The sequence below is a fragment of the Enoplosus armatus genome, chromosome 3, assembly GCF_043641665.1.
Source record: "Enoplosus armatus isolate fEnoArm2 chromosome 3, fEnoArm2.hap1, whole genome shotgun sequence".
Taxonomy (NCBI): Eukaryota; Metazoa; Chordata; class Actinopteri; order Centrarchiformes; family Enoplosidae; genus Enoplosus; species Enoplosus armatus.
This window is the reverse complement of record NC_092182.1, coordinates 12,296,366-12,312,574: the sequence shown is the minus strand read 5'-3', so window position 1 is coordinate 12,312,574 and position 16,209 is coordinate 12,296,366. Positions and strand designations below refer to the sequence as shown.

Genomic DNA, 16,209 nt, shown 5'->3' with positions numbered 1-16,209 from the left:
ACATATAACCCACCCTTCTTGTTCCCTCCTTCCCGCTCCACCTTCTGTCTGTTAGGGAAACTGTGGAGTCGCAGCGTGAAGCTGGCGTACACCCTCCTGAACAAGCTGGGCACCAAGAACGAACAAATCCTCAAACCTGGGGACAGGGTGAGAGAGCTGACACACTGACAGAAAACAGATGCACACATAACAGACGTATAACAAATGTCGTGTCATCCTGACAGACTCATTTAGTAGAGAGGAATACGGCATTCTGCAGTGTTTGCAGGAACGAGGTTTCAGGCTTCGACCCTGCTGATGTGCCTTTTACCACCAGCGTTTACATCCGTAGAGATGTATTTTTCTTCTTTTACAATCTAAAGTAAAACGTTCCTAAATGTAAAGTTTAATGTCTTGGTAGGTGGCGTTAGTGTACCCCAACAGTGACCCTGGGATGTTCTGGGTGGCCTTCTATGGGTGCCTCCTGGCTGAAGTTATACCTGTACCTATTGAAGTACCACTGTCTCGCAAGGTAAGAAATCCCTCAGAGGAACATGTGCATGTTGTGAGTACAGAGAGTTTTTCTGTTTAACTTTGAGTGTGTGTGTGTGTGTGTGTGGTGTTTTCAGGATGCAGGTATCAGCCAGGTGGGGTTTCTGCTCGGTAGCTGTGGTGTTGGTCTGGCTCTGACCAGTGAGATCTGTCTTAAGGGTTTACCCAAGACACCCACAGGGGAAATACTGCAGTTTAAAGGTCAGTAAGCTCTCTCTGAAATGATGGAACTTTATTCAAATAATTAGACTTACTCTTTTATGAAATATTGCTGAAAGTAAAACATATAATGGCTAAATCTCAGGTCACCTTCAGACTGTTTGAGTACAAAATTGTTATGCAGGGGGGGTACAACGTACTCTGTGTTTTAATAAAGAGGTGATGATGAATTTCAGGCATCACTTTTCTCAAAATGGTTGTATAACATTTTGGAATTAATCCCTTTTTTATATTATGTAGCCCCCTTGATTTTACTTGACTTTACTTTGACTGATGCCTTTCTCTGATAGGCTGGCCTCGACTAAAGTGGGTGGTGACAGACTCAAAATACCTGACCAAGCCCTCAAAAGACTGGCAGCCGCACATCCCTACCGCCAACACTGACCCTGCATATATCGAGGTAACAGAGCTGGTTACTGGTGTGTCAGCTGCTTCTGGCTACATTAACCAGTTACTGCTTTTAATGAGGCTATATTGTATAACTGTCTGTTGTCTAGCACACAACCAGATCACAGTAAAAACACAATCTGGGAACCTGAGCATTACTGCATCCTGATTTATTTGAAAAGACAAGTGTGTTGTGGTTTCACATGTCTGTCTCGTGTTTCCTTCACTGTGTAGTACAAGGCGAGTAAAGATGGCACAGTGGTGGGTGTGGCTGTGTCTAAAGTAGCCATGTTGACCCACTGCCAATCACTGACCCAGGCCTGCAACTACTGTGAGGGTGAGTAAAGACCCAGAGTGTCGTCATCATCTATCATTTGAAGGTTTCTTCATCAACACGGTTGTTATAAGTCTGAAGTCACTTCTGTCTTTCTTCACTTGAAGGGGAAACTTTAGTGAATGTCCTGGACTTTAAAAAGGATATGGGCCTATGGCATGGAGTTCTCACGGTAAGTGTGTGCGTGTGTGTGTGGGGACGCATGCATGGGTGTGTTTGCATATGATTTGATGCACATGCAAGCTCAAGAAAGTCTTTCCATTGACTGTTAATACTTCTTGCCTATTAAGCAATATGATAAAGTCATCCATGTGTCCACAGTAGGTTCTTTGTTCTGGTGCTTCCTGGTGATGCCTTGAAAGTGATTTTAGTTTCTGCTGATACATTTTGTCTGTGTTCTCATAAAGTATCTGGTAAACTGACCAAATGTCCAAATTATAAAAACTTCATAGGTTCCATGATGGACAGATGAAAAGTCCCATGGTTTATTGGGACTTGATACAGTACTTATCTCTGCTTTTGTTTTATTTTCCGATGCTCCTTTATGCATTATTCTTATTATACAGATGTCTACCACGTGTTGATCTGTTGCTCACATTATGTTATCCAGTTAAGCTCTCTTTTCTTTTAATTGTGAGTTTTTAGTGATTTCTTTTTTAGTCTTTGTTTTTTTATTTTATTTTGTAGGCTTTGAAAAGAGATGTTTTTCACTTTGTTTTGTTTTTTGTTAATCCCACCCACATAATGTCTCTTCTTTCAATTATTTCTGTTAGTGAATTCATTAACAATTTACAGCATTTATAATGACACAATAAACTAAACTATAATTTGACAGTTGACACACTCAGCTTTTAGCCATTAGGCCAATTAACTGTCAGATTCTGTTGGAAGCGCTTATTCAGGTTTTGTTTGCTTCCAGGCTGTGATGAACAGGATACACACAATCAGCGTTCCCTATGCAGTGATGAAGGCTTGTCCTCTCTCCTGGGTACAGAGGGTCCACATCCACAAAGGTAAATGACACTGCTCTCTCAGCTTGAGTAATGCCACACAAAAGAATTGAATGTTCAACATGACGTTTGTCCTCGTGCAGCTCGTGTAGCTTTGGTGAAGTGCCGTGATCTACACTGGGCCATGATGGCTCATCGGGACCAGAGAGACACCAGCCTGGCTTCATTACGGATGCTGATTGTTGCTGATGGTGCTAACCCCTGTGAGTACTTCATGACCCCGAGCTATGTAAAACTGGGTCCTTGCAAACCACACAAATTAGATGTAATATGTTGAATCCCTTACCTCTTGCTGTCCAGGGTCGGTGTCTTCCTGTGATGCCTTCCTGAACGTGTTTCAGTCCCACGGGCTGAAACCTGAGGTTATCTGTCCCTGTGCCACCTCCCCCGAGGCCATGACAGTAGCTATACGCAGGTATGTCACTGACCCATATTCCCTTTTTATGTTGGATTTTTTCCAAGTCCCACCTGCTTTCCTTCTTCCCATTCTCACGTCCCCTATTTCAATCAAGGGATGATTAGTAAAAGCTGACAAAGAAAGACACACTGCTTCGCTCATGGTTGATTTAAATTTTTATTGGTCTATTAGGGCGGATGAAGACATAGTCTGTTGTACGTGGTGGGGGGTTGGGCAGGTGGCTCACTGTATGAACAGATGGGATGGATGGAAATGTTCATGTTTGATTGAACTCTCTTCTGTGTAGACCGGGAGTCCCTGGCGCCCCCCTGCCTGCCCGTGCCATTCTTTCCATGGGCGGCCTGAGCCACGGTGTCATCAGGGTCAACACCGAGGACAAGAACTCCGCCCTGACTGTACAAGATGTGGGGCATGTCATGCCTGGAGGTGAGGATGGAAGGAAAGATGTAGGAGTCAAAAGGAAAGGAATGACAGATACAGTAGGTGCTTGTGGGAAAATCTGACACACTAGAGACACAAGAGTTGGCTGCCAAAAAAGAAAAAAGCATTCATGACCTACAGTATGTTGTCAGAAATAAGCAAACATTTAGATTAACAGATTTATTAGAAATTTGTTGGTTCTTACATGGGAAAGAGTCTCAAATCTTGGATGTTTGCAAACACCTTAACACACCAACAAACTCTTTACATTTCTCTAAGATCACACCGCTCACACAAGCTATATTCCTCCCGAATATTTCTCATATTGCCAACCTCAACAGCTAGAGGAAGAATAAACGTTTTAAAAGGGCAGCTGTAGATCTTTGGTTCTTGGTAAGCGAAATGTTAATGTAGTTTTGAAATGTTACGTTTGTGTATCTCCAGCTCTGATGTGCATTGTTAAGCCAGATGGACCTCCTCAGTTGTGTAAAACAGATGAGATAGGAGAGATAATAGTAAACTCCCGCGCTGGAGGCAACATGTACTATGGCCTACCTGGAGTCACCAAAAACACCTTTGAGGTATGAAAGCAGAGTTACACCCACAACCTGCCTGTGCTGATACAATCTCATAAAATAATAAAGCTGATTGATTTCTTTTTGTGGTTTATCGCCGTCCTGTCTTTCTGTGTATCGTTGTGTTCAGGTGATACCGGTTAATGCTAATGGAGTTCCCATCGGAGAGATTCCATTTGTGCGGTCAGGACTCTTGGGGTTTGTTGGCCCAGTAAGTAGGACTGTTTTATGACCGTACAACATCTGTGGTAACTTGAGCCTTCCTGGAAACCATCCTTCTCTCTCTGTCGTTGAATGGGTCAGTGTACTTACAGTATAATGACCCTGCTGTGTGTCCCGCGCTCCGAACAGGGCAGTCTGATCTTTGTGGTGGGGAAGATTGAGGGTCTGCTGATGGTGAGCGGGCGGAGACACAACGCTGACGACCTGGTGGCCACCGCTCTCGCCGTGGAGCCCGTCAAGACTGTGTACCGTGGGAGGTGAGGAGACCAATTCTTCTTCATAGAAAGTGTGTTTAGAAAGATGATGAACTCCTCTGTCGGTAAAGTGTGAATACTAATTTATCACTGCTGACATCTGCTGGTACAAAGGAAGCACAGCAGGCCCAAAACATGGCAGGACTGGATGTAATGTTGACGTACAAACCACATGTTTAGGGTACATTTAAGGTGCTTGTGACTTCTTTAACATACGTGTGTGTGTTTCTGTGTTTGTGTGTGTCAGGATCGCTGTGTTTTCAGTCACCGTGTTCTATGACGAGAGGGTCGTGATTGTGGCGGAGCAGAGGCCAGATGCCAGCGAGGAGGACAGCTTCCAGTGGATGAGCCGAGTGCTTCAGGTAAATCGCCTCAATATCTTCTTCCAAATGTTTTTATTGTGAAGCAAGCAGCATGGGACAGTGTACAACAAACCAAATCATTTCCAATACTACTACACAGCAATGTTTCAGTGTGTCTGTAATATAGAGACAAAAATCACCATTTTGTCAACAACGGTTAAGTTACTTTCAGTTCCGTTAGTGTAACTATTTCTGTGAAATCAGCTGTCATTTTTTTCCCCCTACTCAACAAATGTTGTCTCAATGTTTGGTTTCCCCTGTAGGCTATCGACAGCATCCATCAGGTGGGCCTCTACTGTCTGGCTCTGGTCCCGGCCAACACCTTACCTAAAACACCCCTGGGTGGCATCCATATCTCTGACACCAAGCAGTTCTTCTTAGATGGCAACCTGCACCCCTGCAACATCCTAATGTGTCCCCATACCTGTGTCACCAACCTGCCCAAGCCCCGCCAGAAGCAGCCCGGTAGGTGATGCATATCTGGTAAAACAGGCTTGAGAAATGTCTATGAAGCTTTTTTGTGATGGGATAAAGTACTCACTGACCATGTCTGCAAAGATGAGAGGAGTTGTTGATTGTCCCGCATGCAAGAGTCACTCAGGGTATGAAGTGTTGTGAAATAAGAGCATGGCTATGTTAGTTAGTTACATAAAGCACCCATAACAGTTTTGGTACAGTGATATTCCTGCCATGTTGGCCCTGGCTGTGGTTCAGCAAGTTCAGCAAATGTCTCACAAGGGTTTGTTTTAATTTCTTCACAAAACAACCTACACATAACACAGTTGTCCAAATATTCACCAAAATAAACAAAAATCAATCCAAACACCAAATACCAAATGAAACAAAATAAAACTACCTATAAACGACATATAACACAAACAAAGTGTTGCATATGATTGAAGGATGACACAGGACTTTCCATAGTGGTTCTGGTGTCCCCGTGAACCCAAAAAAGACTGCTGTGCCCCTTCTACATTGCAGACTTACATGAAAGTTGTGACATGCAGATTTAATTGTAGTAGATACTGTATTACTGTACAAATTGTACATTTTCACCAAAATACATTCACACATCGTTCCTCTTTCTGTTTCCACAATCTGCGTACTTGAACACATCTAACCCAGTGTGAAACACTGTTCACCTCAATATTTAATGCGGTTTTTATATTTTGCATATTCTCACAGGATCAGTTTTGTTGGCAGACCTCTGTGTTTCCTACAATAGTAATGCTGTCTAGAATTTTTCACTTTCTAGTCAAGCATTATGTTCTTCCACTCATCTCTCTCTCACACTCTTTCTCTCTTGTAGTTGGTGTAGGTCCTGCGTCCGTGATGGTGGGCAACCTGGTGGCAGGGAAGAGGATTGCCCAGGCTGCAGGCAGGGACCTCGGCATGATCGAAGACCAGGATCTTGTCCGAAAGGTACTACGACCACGAACACTTGTAACTCTCACTTTTAAACTATCTCTGTATGACCACAAAAGAGCCACATGCATGTTGTTCAGAATTGGCAGGAAACGTGCTCATGATCAGTACCAATGCTCACACTGTGTTATAATGGTAAACAGTGAGGTTTGAAGAGTTTCCACTGCCAGTGTAACTATGGCCCAGTCTGAGCCACAGTTTTATAGATGTAAAAAAAAAAAATTCTGGACTCTTCTCTCTTCCTGCTCTCGTCTCTCTCTGGATGTAGCTCTGTATGTGGCCCACTGTGATGGTAAGAACTACGGCCCCCCTCTAGCATCTCCCCCACACCTTTGTTTACTCTTGTCATGCTCTAATCTATATTGTATTGTGGTTTTATTTTGTGTGTTAAAATGTGACACAAGCAACAATCTGCATGTTTTTTTCCCATTTTTTTTTAACCTGTGTTACATAATATGCACCTTCTGTAGCTATCCCTTGTTTTACTGCAGACGGACCTTTCACATCCTAAATTATTGTTCATTTTTTTAAGAGCTGGATTGGCTCTGAGTATGCGATATAAATTGTTTGCACGTTGGCAAGAGATCATTTTTGCTGTCTACTGAGATACGCAGTCTCTCAGCACCACTTTATGTTGTTTTATTTAGTTTATTAAATTTAAGTTCTTCCATCAGCACAAAAGTCCTCCCTGTATACGCCCTCCATGGTTGTGTTTGTAATAATGTGCACAGATTGTTAAAGCACACCCTCAGATGTACAGTACATACATCAAATTATTTTTTATTTTTATTTCAGCATCAGTATTTGTCAGAGGCTCTACACTGGAGGGCACAGACAGACCCAGACCATGTCCTCTTTGTTCTTCTTAATGCCAAGGTACCAAGCTGAAATACAGTACACATACATTTGACTGTAACACACAAGATGAATGTTAAGATATTGCTGCATGTTTTTTTGGTGACCTTGTACCTATTCCTCTGGGGTTTATTCCCGCCCTTCAGGGAGTAACAGTGGGCACAGCGACCTGCGTGCAGCTTCACAAGCGAGCGGAGAAGATAGCTGCAGCGCTCACTGAGAAAGGCAGCATCAACACTGGAGAGAACGTAGTGCTGCTCTATCCTCCTGGTGGGTTCTGCCTCTGGCTTCCTGTTTTTGATGTATTACTCTCATTGAGATAAATTATTGTGAGACGTGGATAGTTTTCACTTTTATTTTACTCCACCTTTGTTCTCCATCTTTCTCTCAGGCATTGATCTGATAGCCGCCTTCTACGGCTGTCTCTACGCTGGATGTGTTCCCGTAAACGTCAGACCTCCGCACCCTCAGAACCTGGCAGCCACGCTGCCGACTGTCCGCATGATTATTGATGTAAGTACGCGCTTTTGTGCATGCATGGGTGTCATTGCCTGCTCATGGGTTTGTGGATACATACGATGTGTGTTCATTAATTTAATCCTAATATCAGGGTCTTTTTAGTTGTGGCCTATATGTAGATATTACAACTAATAACCTGGAGACATTGGACATTGAGCCACCTGTGATGACCCTGCTACCTAAAAGAAGATTTGTTCAACTTATTTTTTCTACTAGTTTAGACCTGCAGTTCACCCAAAATCTGACTAATAACTGAAATAAGGGCATTTAGTTTCCCTGAAATGTTTTCCATCTTTAAATCACATAATTTGTAAAGGCAGTCTTCCAAGTTGTATTTTGTCCTGTCTTTAAAAAATAACAGATAAAAAGTTCATGTTCTGTGTTTATGTATAAAAAAAGAATTCAGTTTTGTGAACGCTTGTGTTTTGTTACCAGGTCAGTAAAGCTGCGTGTATCCTTACCACTCAAAGTCTCATGAGGACTCTGCGCTCCAAAGACGCTGCTGCCTCTGTGAACATTAAGACGTGGCCAACAATCATTGACACAGGTAAGATAATGAAAGATAGGCCTTTTCTCCAGCTGACATTTTGACTTGTCATAGCAAGAAAAGCACAGTAACATTAACGATGTTCTTCCAGTAAACCATGACATGAGTGTGACGTTGAGCCAGCATGAACACCAGGACCCTTCTACAATTCACACCTGTGCTTTTGCTACATGTCAAAATGTAAAAAAAGGCCTGTTCTCATGCACAAGCAAAACTTCACCGTATGTGAATACTGCATAAAGAAATTGAATGCTTTTTATCATGGTTTATCAACAGAACTTTAAATACTCCAAAGTGTGGAAAACTATTTTGAAAACAACCCAACACAGTTCCTTTGGCGCCACCATCAGTCCAAAGTTCAATTTTAACACAGATTTTCACCCTAAATCCACATTAGCTGTGCAAAGTTTCATTACAGATGGTTAGAAAAGAAAAGAAATTGTGAAAATAATTCTTTCTAATGAATTCATTTTTGTGTATTTGTAGTAAGAAATGACTCTTGGTTTAAGAGTCCATGCATTGTTCACAGTAGCCGACTTTCTCATGAATCAAATTCAAGACGGTAAAATAGGCTCATCAGTTGTGGTAGTAGTCTTCATAGTGAGTGTAAAGTTAGTCGTGTATAAAGCGCACAGTTCTGTCATAAACACTCGTGTCAGTTATTGTGGACCATTTGCTGTGACAGTGTTTGCAGTATTAAGACAAACAGGAAGTGGGACATTTCTCTGCAGTGCTCTCTCCAGTTATTATCAAAACTGCTCAGTGGGTAGACAAACTTGTGGTTAGATAAGTGCTTGGTGCACTTTTAGTTGGTTGTATACTGTACAGTACATATACTGTATGTCTAATTGGTTTTCTTTTTAATATATATAAAACTCTGTGGGCAGTATGTTCTGTAAAGCTCTTCCTAACGACATTTGAATTTGTTGTCTGAGAGCAATAATTGACAGTATATGATGCATCCGGTAATGATTCATTTGTGTTGTGTCATTATTACTCAATATAATTTAATGTTTACTTTGCTCTCTGTAACACATGCACTGTTCTTGTTTGCAGATGACCTTCCTCGCCGCCGGCCTCCGCAGATCTATAAGCCGCCCACAGCGGAGATGATTGCTTATCTGGACTTTAGTGTGTCCACTACAGGCATGCTCACTGGGGTAAAGGTGAGACAGATGAGCTTCACTTTCAAATATTGCTGTGTTTGCTCTTGATCCCAATCCAATATTCACTTGCTATTACATATACAGCTACTAAGTCAGTCGACCAGGAAAGTGAACTAGAGAACTTAATCACAAAGCTGTTCCTGGATATGCAGCAGTGTCAGCATGAGCTCTTACATGTCTTTCTCCCTCATTCGTTGGGTCTTCACACCTTAAAGTGGCAATATCCGATATTGTTATAATAAAAATGTATCAAATGATAATGTGAAAACAATGTGACAAATGGCATCAGTCCCACAGAATCACACATGCTCAAGGCCTCTGGAAACTCCCAAACCCTCTGAACGGCCTGTGAGAAGTCGTTTAAGTGATAGAAATTGAATTCTGAATGTCTTCAGCCACCATGTTTTTCTTAAAAAAGACAAAAACAGTAAAGATCAATGGCTGCCAAATGGTGTGATCATTCAGTCAGGAATAGGAAAGGTTCTCGTTGATGAGTCAATCATCTATTGTACACCTGAAATTACATCTGTCCAAGCTAATGCCTAGTGACCTTTGCCAGACCCGATGAGTTAAGTGAAAATTGTGGGCTGACAAACAGAGTAACAGAATCAAGTCCATGGCATCTTTATACAGCTGCCATTCTGCGCTGAGAAATCAGCGAGAAATCCATCGTAGAGGAGCTAGAAGAGATACAAAGGCTCCACTCACATACATAAAATATAATACAATGCAATGCAGGTATTCTACTGTAGGATGTAAAAGGCATCACAAAGTAGGAGTAGGCAAGACTGGTTGACAGAAAGTCAGTCGACCAGGAAAGTGAACTACAAAATGTACTTGAGTTTCTTATGCGTCTTCTTGTTTGCTGCAGATCTCTCACGCAGCGGTCAGTGCACTTTGTCGTTCTATCAAGCTGCAGTGTGAACTGTACTCCTCTCGCCAAATAGCCATCTGCCTGGATCCTTACTGTGGTCTGGGCTTCGTCTTGTGGTGCCTCGCAAGGTACAGTAAAAGATCACCTACACTGCATATGTAGTATGTACCACAGTTTTTGTTGGTCCTCCTCCTTTCATCCACCTTTCTCCTTTATGTCTTATCTTTTAGTGTTTACTCAGGTCACCAGTCCATCCTGATTCCTCCTTTCGAGCTGGAGAGCTGCTCGTCTCTGTGGCTGAGCACGCTCAGTCAGTACCGCGTCAGAGACACCTTCTGCTCTTACTCTGTGATGGAGCTCTGCACTAAAGGACTGGGTACTCAGACAGAGTTTCTCAAGGTGAGGACTGCATACATAGAGAGAGAATTCTGAATGACAGACAGAATATTTCTCAAGGATTTGATCATCGTTTGTGTGTGTGTGGGTGTGTGTATGTGTGTGTGTTTTAGGCCCGTGGGGTGAACCTGTCGTGTGTGCGAAGCTGCGTGGTGATAGCAGAGGAACGCCCTCGTCTCGCCCTCACACACTCCTTCTCCAAGCTGTTTAAGGACGTGGGGCTGTCGCCGAGAGCCGTCAGCACTGCTTTTGGTTCCAGGGTTAATCTTGCCATCTGCCTGCAGGTACACCAACCTAACCCAACTTAACCTGGCATCACATAGAAGCATACCTCTATCATGCCTAGATGAGAACCAGTGGGATCTGTATGTACCTTCTCTTTGTGTGTTACAGGGCACCACAGGTCCTGATCCCTGTACGGTTTATGTGGACATGAAGTCCCTCCGCCATGACAGGTAAGAACACATGGACCATTTCGATCGGTGGGGCTGGTTGAGACAAACATTTGAAAAGTCTTTCTAAGTTTAAGGAGTTAAATTGTATTATGTCAGGCCCACTGTATACAGTAAAAGGAGTTTAGGTCTGAATAATGATGCGTTTCCTGTGTGGATTGTAGATTGTGTTTTTTTCACGTTTCATATTTCATTTTCTTCTAAGCAGCATTAAAAAGGCTTGAAACAGTCTCATATTTAACTAAAAGCTGCAGTTAATCTGTGACCCTCCTAAATCACAACAATTCAAAAGCACTTTACATTATGAAGCAGTCAATGAAAACAACACCACTTAGACTTTAGATCCTCAGTGAAAAAAGAAAAAACTCCCACATAAACCCAGCAACCCTGAACAGTGTAGGCAGATATGTACCGCTCAGCACAATGGTTTGTTTTCATTGAATGATTGTATACGTCTGCTTGTGTGTGTGTGACCTTTGTAGGGTGAGGCTGGTGGAGAGAGGAGCACCTCAGAGTCTTCCTCTAATGGAGTCTGGCAAGGTGAGATGCTACATGCGTACACTCATGGTATAAATTCAGTAAATGAAATATTAAGTTAAAGTGGTGCATGTTGACAGCGTATGAAAAATTGTTTTCATCTACAGATACTGCCAGGTGTTCGGGTGATAATCGTAAACCCAGAGACCAGAGGTCCGCTTGGCGATTCTCATCTAGGCGAGGTGAGAGGAAGCCATAAAGACACACTCTCCTTTTGTGACGACAACATGGCGGTATCGTGACAAAATTGTGGGTAAAACCTTCTTCCTTCTGAAGCCATCCGTGACCCCGTGTGTGCTTCCCTGTCTTAGATCTGGGTGAACAGCCCTCACAGTGCCAGCGGCTACTATACCATCTACGGAGAGGAGAGTCTTCAGGCCAACCACTTCAACACCAAGCTCAGCTTTGGGGACCCGCAGACCTTATGGGCCAGGACGGGATACTTGGGTTTTGTGAAGAGGACGGAGCTGTTGGATGCCAGTGGGGGTAAATAGACCCTGACAGAGCTAAAGTCTAATTTAGTTAGTCAGTCTTAATGAGTTTATTATAAGATAGATTTTAGATTAGTAACACTTTAAAACAAGAAAATCTTATAAGGTATGAAACCCTTAAACTTAACAAACGTTTAGCAAGGTTAGCAAAGGTTAGCACGCTCCTAGCTGCTAACACAGTATTACTTTGTCTGCATATTTTTCTGGGTGGATTATGTTTCCTGTATTTCTGTGCTCAGATCGGCATGACGCTCTCTTTGTGGTGGGATCACTGGATGAGACCTTGGAGCTAAGAGGGCTGCGCTACCACCCAATCGACATTGAAACCTCGGTGTCCCGGGCTCACCGCAGTATTGCTGAGAGGTGAGAATGCAAATTATACACATACCTACCGGACACACAAACACACATTTTATTAATGTTCTTAGGAAACTACACATTGACTAGTAATATCCACCACTAAAATGCAAACTGCAATGTATTGTGATACATACATTTATTTATATTGTTCAAGAGTTGTATTTGTTGTGCTGAAATATGCACAGGAGATCTGTTTAAAATAACAAGGTTTATTTTGTAGTTTTCATTCCACGACCATAAACCAGGCCTCTTTTATTTGTAGTTCTCAGGTAGCAGAAACAGAAAGAAATGTAAATGGCACCTGTGTAAAACAATTAACAATACAAGGTGTGATCCAACTCATTATCAAGCAATAGTTCAACATTTTAGGAATTGGATTTGCTTTCCTGACGAGAGTTAGATGAGAAGATCGATACCCCTCTCTTGTCTGTACGTTAATATGAAGCTACAGCCAGTAGCTGGTTAGCTTAGCTTAGCACAAAGACTGGAAACGGGGAAAACAGTTAGCCTGGCTCTGTATGAAGGTAAATCCAGGACCTTGAAAGCTCACTTATTAACATTAACACATTATTTCTTGTTTGTTCAACCACAACTTGTCATTTTTACACTTTGGTTTTTGTTCAGATTAAAGTGAGCTAAGCTAACTGTCTGGGGATATCTTCAAATGTAGTGTACAAGCATGGTATGGTATGGTATCTATGGTCAAACTATTCCTTTGACATCGCTTTTGTGTTCGTACTGCATTCTCAGTCACCCTGCTCTTGTTCCTCACAGTGCTGTGTTTACGTGGACCAACCTGCTGGTGGTGGTGTCAGAGCTGTGTGGTTCAGAGCAGGACGCGCTGGACCTGGTGCCTCTGATAACCAACGTGGTCCTGGAGGAGCACCACCTCATCGTGGGTGTGGTGGTTATTGTGGACCCCGGGGTCATACCCATCAACTCCAGGGGAGAGAAGCAGCGCATGCACCTTCGTGACTCTTTCCTCGCTGACCAGCTGGATCCCATCTATGTCGCTTACAACATGTGAGGTGTTGTGGTGGTCCGGGCTTGTTTAGCCACTCTCCACAGTCTGGATGCTCCTGCACCATCATCCCAGCATTCGACTACGGCTCGGCAGATGGTGAAAAGGAAAAAGCATGAACCACATGTACTGCCACCAAGCCCTGTGTGACACCAGCATATCTTGGCCACTGCATGTCCGTGATTGGACCTGTCATGTTTGGAGTTGTTCACTGTGTTTTATAGATAAGATTCTGCAATTGGGACGAAAGCAAAGAGAAAAAAAAAAGCCCCTGTTGCACTATTTTGGGCAAAGGGCGACATGACACATACAACAGGACCACTTTTCAAATTAATTCTATATTAATGTCCTTGTGAAAATCCATCATCTTGTTCTGTACCTACCACAAACGCTTTCCCTTGTGTGTCCACACAGATTCTAAGAGCTACTAAACTTGAAATATTTTTACATGCAGCTTTCAAACAAACGCACACAAATGCATGCCCTGAGCCCTGGTCATTTCTCACTAACATGGATAAAAGAGGGCAGATGAAAGCAAACCATTAAGCAAGCAGCCAGTCTAAGTCTGTGTGCATTATTTAGGAAGCTCATTTTGTCCCATGATAATGAAGCCAAATAGATTTTACAACTTTCCTGCCCGAATATATTTCCTGCCTTATAAAACTTCAGCCATACATTTCTATCTTAATTTTTAATTAATCTGCTATTAATGGCTGTTTATTCTCCTTCGGTTTTGACTAGTAGTGGAAACCCTGACAGATATCCAAAGGGATCAAAATAAAAGAGGAAAGAGGCCATATTCTGTACTGTACCTATCAAGGCCTGTTGTATTTTAGATACTGTACGTTACTGTAAAGATATTTTTAATTGTATAAATGTATAAATGCTTGACTTGTCTCTCTCAGTTGATGGTTTGTGGATAGGTGACGCAGCTGGGAGATGGTAACAGTAGCAGAAAGAAGATTGTAAATAAGATTTAACAGTTTTGACAGTACTTTTGAAGTGGAATATTAGTTGTATAATGGAGGGTAAAGATGAATAACTTTAAAGCATTGTTAATCAGGATAGATACAACATTGCACTTTCTCAAAAAAAAAGATCTATTTTATTATAACAATGAGGCATTATAACTAATGGTTCAGGAGCATATATTATTCTGAGAATTATTGCTTGAGGAGCTTTGAGAGTTTACCGGGAGGGCTATCACTGTTAATGCCAGGGACCTTTTCTGTCAGCCATTGAAAAAACAAAAAACAGAAGACAAAAAACTGGTGTAAGGAGAAGGCTAAAACCAATATCATGACTGTTTTCAGGCTACCAGGTTATTTTTTAAAAACTTAAAAAATAGGCCCACAACTATTCATCTAATATCCATTGCCATTGTACTTTGTACCGCTGAACAGTCATACCCCTCTCTGTTTTGTATCGCATAATAGAGCAAATGTTTGAGAGTTTGGCCCTTTCCTTTTCCTCTCCACACTCAAAGTCCATTCGAACTGTGTTTTGTCTTTGTGCAACTTTGTAAACTTTGAATTCCAACAGGATTGTTGTTGGTACTGTACAGTAAGTCTGTAGTCAATAGAGGCAAGTCATCATGTATCTGGATTATTTTCTGTGTTCAGTCACTGGATTTATAAGCACTTGTGAATGCAGTTGCAAAGCTGAGCCACATCTAAAACAAACTTGATTGGCAAGTTAAGTAATTGTATGAAAAAGAAAAGGGTAAAAAAAAAATAATAATTTGCATCAAGATGCATTTGCAAAATGTATTTGGTTTCCTGCAATCTTGTGCTTTCCTTGTGCTCCTTGCCATAATTTATAGGTTCTTTGTACTGGATTATACTGTATTTCAGTGATGAACCCTTAATGTCAACATGTAAATATTTTTTTTGTTATTTTTGAACTTTTGCAATTGTACCATTATAACATTCAACCATGCCAAACACAATATTAGAAAGATGTTTAATCATTTCAAAGTAAACAGGAATATGATCCATTGAATAACTGTACTTTGCACTGGTGGTACTTACAGTAGGTTTCTACTGTGTGGACTGATTGATTTAACTATCTCCATTCCATGTTACATTAAATGTGTTAATACTTTTAGAAATGTAATGCTTGAAATTTGACTTTGCACAGTTTCAAGTCCACCTAGAGAAAAAGACTAACAGCACTTCATCTTAGCGTTAACATTGCATCCTACGTTTGCAGCAGAATGTTTGCATGACTCAGCCAAGCACAAGAAGAAATCGGCGTCAGGCACATCTCATCTCAAGGCACAAGTGGGGGAGATATATATGTATGAAATTGTATTTTCAGGGAACAAAACTCATAACACAGGGATGGACCAGGCGGTCCCTTGGTGCAATCTGTGAATGATACCCATAAAATGTAGACGTTTGTCAACACAAATCTTGTAATTAAGGCAGACCTTGCAAACCTAATGAGCAAAAAGAGGGGTTACTGACAACCAGTGTCCATCTACCACCTACCTGCTTCGCTGGGAAGTCTACAAGGGCTTCCTTTGGTTTCCACTCTTTTTCTCTGTCAGAGTTCTTACACACTATGCAATCCCAATGGCAGTGCAATTTAATTTCAAAGCTTGCACAGTCTGGTGAAATATACATGATGCTTATACATTTTGTAATGACTAAGAACAGAGGACTGACGAAATTTAACCAGTAGTGTACTTACGTCTGCATTAATCTCTCTTTGAGTTGTTCTATCAATATTTTGTGTATGCACTCTTGGTATGTTGTATATTAATTATTTGGTGAATTCTAAACTTCTCCATGAGGGTGTGATCCACTGATGAATCTTTAATGTTAGGGAGG

The 16,209-nt window shown here is 41.8% G+C and overlaps 1 protein-coding gene across 5 annotated transcripts in view; it reads left to right on the top strand.

Moving 5' to 3' along the window:
* The window catches only part of dip2bb (disco-interacting protein 2 homolog Bb), a 35,139-nt gene extending 21,603 nt beyond the window's left edge, over positions 1–13,536 (top strand). For 3 of the 5 annotated variants that reach the window (XM_070903473.1, XM_070903475.1, XM_070903474.1), the window contains 31 exons: positions 56–147; positions 401–511; positions 609–732; positions 1,041–1,150; positions 1,372–1,474; positions 1,579–1,643; positions 2,391–2,484; positions 2,565–2,684; positions 2,782–2,896; positions 3,186–3,325; positions 3,764–3,900; positions 4,025–4,105; positions 4,246–4,373; positions 4,618–4,732; positions 4,996–5,197; positions 6,042–6,154; positions 6,426–6,449; positions 6,953–7,033; positions 7,159–7,282; positions 7,404–7,525; positions 7,967–8,078; positions 9,135–9,244; positions 10,116–10,246; positions 10,349–10,517; positions 10,628–10,798; positions 10,908–10,969; positions 11,449–11,506; positions 11,611–11,685; positions 11,815–11,989; positions 12,234–12,357; positions 13,129–13,536. In XM_070903473.1, coding sequence (XP_070759574.1) covers positions 56–147; positions 401–511; positions 609–732; positions 1,041–1,150; positions 1,372–1,474; positions 1,579–1,643; positions 2,391–2,484; positions 2,565–2,684; positions 2,782–2,896; positions 3,186–3,325; positions 3,764–3,900; positions 4,025–4,105; positions 4,246–4,373; positions 4,618–4,732; positions 4,996–5,197; positions 6,042–6,154; positions 6,426–6,449; positions 6,953–7,033; positions 7,159–7,282; positions 7,404–7,525; positions 7,967–8,078; positions 9,135–9,244; positions 10,116–10,246; positions 10,349–10,517; positions 10,628–10,798; positions 10,908–10,969; positions 11,449–11,506; positions 11,611–11,685; positions 11,815–11,989; positions 12,234–12,357; positions 13,129–13,381 — 3,641 coding nt within the window. In that variant the 3' untranslated portion in view covers positions 13,382–13,536. The remainder of the gene's footprint in view (positions 1–55; positions 148–400; positions 512–608; positions 733–1,040; positions 1,151–1,371; positions 1,475–1,578; positions 1,644–2,390; positions 2,485–2,564; positions 2,685–2,781; positions 2,897–3,185; positions 3,326–3,763; positions 3,901–4,024; positions 4,106–4,245; positions 4,374–4,617; positions 4,733–4,995; positions 5,198–6,041; positions 6,155–6,425; positions 6,450–6,952; positions 7,034–7,158; positions 7,283–7,403; positions 7,526–7,966; positions 8,079–9,134; positions 9,245–10,115; positions 10,247–10,348; positions 10,518–10,627; positions 10,799–10,907; positions 10,970–11,448; positions 11,507–11,610; positions 11,686–11,814; positions 11,990–12,233; positions 12,358–13,128) is intronic. The other 2 variants (XM_070903477.1, XM_070903478.1) reach the window with 1 other exon arrangement.
* The last annotated feature ends 2,673 nt before the right edge of the window (positions 13,537–16,209 follow it).